General features: G+C 44.9%; 1 protein-coding gene across 1 annotated transcript in view; it reads left to right on the top strand.

Annotated features, from left to right (window-relative positions):
- SARC_05839 (hypothetical protein) overlaps positions 1-2,091 on the top strand; it is a gene marked incomplete at both ends in the record, with an annotated part of 32,259 nt that overhangs the window by 22,817 nt on the left and 7,351 nt on the right. Inside the window, 3 exons of the mRNA XM_014300293.1 lie at positions 322-603; positions 1,058-1,308; positions 1,910-2,014. Of these exons, the coding sequence (XP_014155768.1) occupies positions 322-603; positions 1,058-1,308; positions 1,910-2,014 (638 nt within the window). The remainder of the gene's footprint in view (positions 1-321; positions 604-1,057; positions 1,309-1,909; positions 2,015-2,091) is intronic.

The raw sequence follows: 2,091 nt of genomic DNA, 5'->3' as shown, positions 1-2,091 counted from the left end.
GTGTGTGTGTATGTGTGTATGTATATGTATATGTGTATATGTATGTGTATGTGTATGTTATGTATGAGTGTATATATGTAATTGAGTATGTATATTTATATGTATATGTATGTATATGCATATGTATATGTATATGTGTATGAATATGTAAATGTATATGTATATGTAGCTGTATATGTATATGTATATGTATATGTATATGTAGATGTACATGTACATGTATATGCATATGTATACGGCTATGTATGCTTAAATTTTAAAACCGTCCTGATGCTCCTTTTATCTCATGATATTGTGCTTTGTACAACTGTTTACCGACAGTACGCGACCCCGACTTCCAGGCGAAAGCTCTGGTGGAGTACATCTGTGAGCCGCCCGTCTCCTCACCAGAATACGACACGCCCAGAAAACAAGCAAGTACCATCCCCACACGCACAACCAAGCAAGCGCAAGAGCAGACACACACACAGGGTCAAGCTTCTCAGGATAGTTCGTGTGGCACAGACATTGAGAAGCCAGTCGACTCCCTTGGGGGCGCGAGGACCCGTCCTGCGGGTGCCAAGGGGTCAAAGTCCGCCACAGCACAGAACATATTCGAAACAGGTGAGTGCTAATGCACACAGCTATCGCATGCGACACTACGCAGGCGTGTTTGAGCACAGAGTATATTCGAACAGGTTAGTGGGATGGAGCACAGGTGACTCATTCGGCACTATGGAAACGTGTATTAGCACAGAACACGACACGTGTGATTTTCTATTCACAAATGTGACATGCTACCTTACAGAAACGTGTACGTTGTTCTTATCACATGCGTGTCTGAGGCAACTTCAGAAATGGCGTGAACATGTTGCAAGTGTTTGCGGTCAACGGTTGAGAGAAATTTATGATATTTATCTACGAGCCGGAAGTGTATGTAGTCATCGATTCTTAGCACTCGCGTGGGGGAGAATTTAGACGTTCAGGCGTCTAAAACATACTTGGTAACCCCCCACACTCATGGCGTGGATGTCAAATCGTACTAAGACTCTTTTCTTTATCATACACCGCACCTCAGAGAAACTCAGGAAGCACACCGAACAGGATACAAATAGCACACCCACACCCACCGACACCGTTGCAGCCGAGCCCGCCGATTCTCCTTTGGAACGGGGCAACACACCTAACAGCAATGCTCTGAGTACGGAGCTTAGCAACACCACTGCACAAGCAGAAGACCCCCATGTAGCCAGCAAACGCAACCCCGCACACCTGTTGCAGGCTATCAGTGCACTCTCCAATCTCATCTCGCATTACCAGGGCGTAGAGGTGTGTGGCTTATCGTGAGAGCGCGTGATGTAGTGCGCATGATGTAGTGCGCATAAATACTAATACGTATTCGCTGTATATAGGTATAGACACCAGATGGTTCTCAGTCACAAAGATGTAAACTATGTTCGTCTTATTGGTCATTACTGATTCGCACACTCGCCAGCTTACGCCACTGACGTCTTTGCCTTGCACCACAAGGCTGTATTTTGTTAAAGTACAATCCGGTTCTTTTTACACTACCGATGTATGTATGTGTGTAGATGCATGTTATGTATGCAGTTGGTGTTTGATGTTTCACAACAATTCTAACAGTTTGCTATATAGATGTACGCAAGCAATTGTAGAGTGCAGCCTCGTGCCCGTACGTTCACTAATCGCCTGTGGCTGGCCACTTCCATGCTTGCGCTGTGTGTCCTTTCGCGGCAACATTCTAAACGGTCGAAAATTAAGGACATTTTTTTTTGCTGCAGATATGCCCACAGTCATCTGCCGCTGCTCCTTGCCAGTTTCCAATCCCCCTTCCAGATCATCAGAACTTCTGAGCTTAAATTTATGTTTGATTATCGTCTCAACTTGATTCCCCATTTGACTCTTACAGCGACATACCATCGGACATTACCCTCAACTGGGCACATACCTGCATGTGGACGAGTCTGCAGACGATCTCAAACAGCAGTTGGCTGTGGTGCTTGCTATGCTCCAAGTATGGATGTGTATATATACATGTTATCACATGCACAGTTCTACATCCTTGAAAACACACACATACACAACACTATA

The sequence above is a fragment of the Sphaeroforma arctica genome (assembly GCF_001186125.1).
Source record: "Sphaeroforma arctica JP610 unplaced genomic scaffold supercont1.390, whole genome shotgun sequence".
Taxonomy (NCBI): domain Eukaryota; class Ichthyosporea; order Ichthyophonida; genus Sphaeroforma; species Sphaeroforma arctica.
Note: the sequence above shows the minus strand (reverse complement) of the source record. Positions and strands in the feature narration are given on the sequence as shown.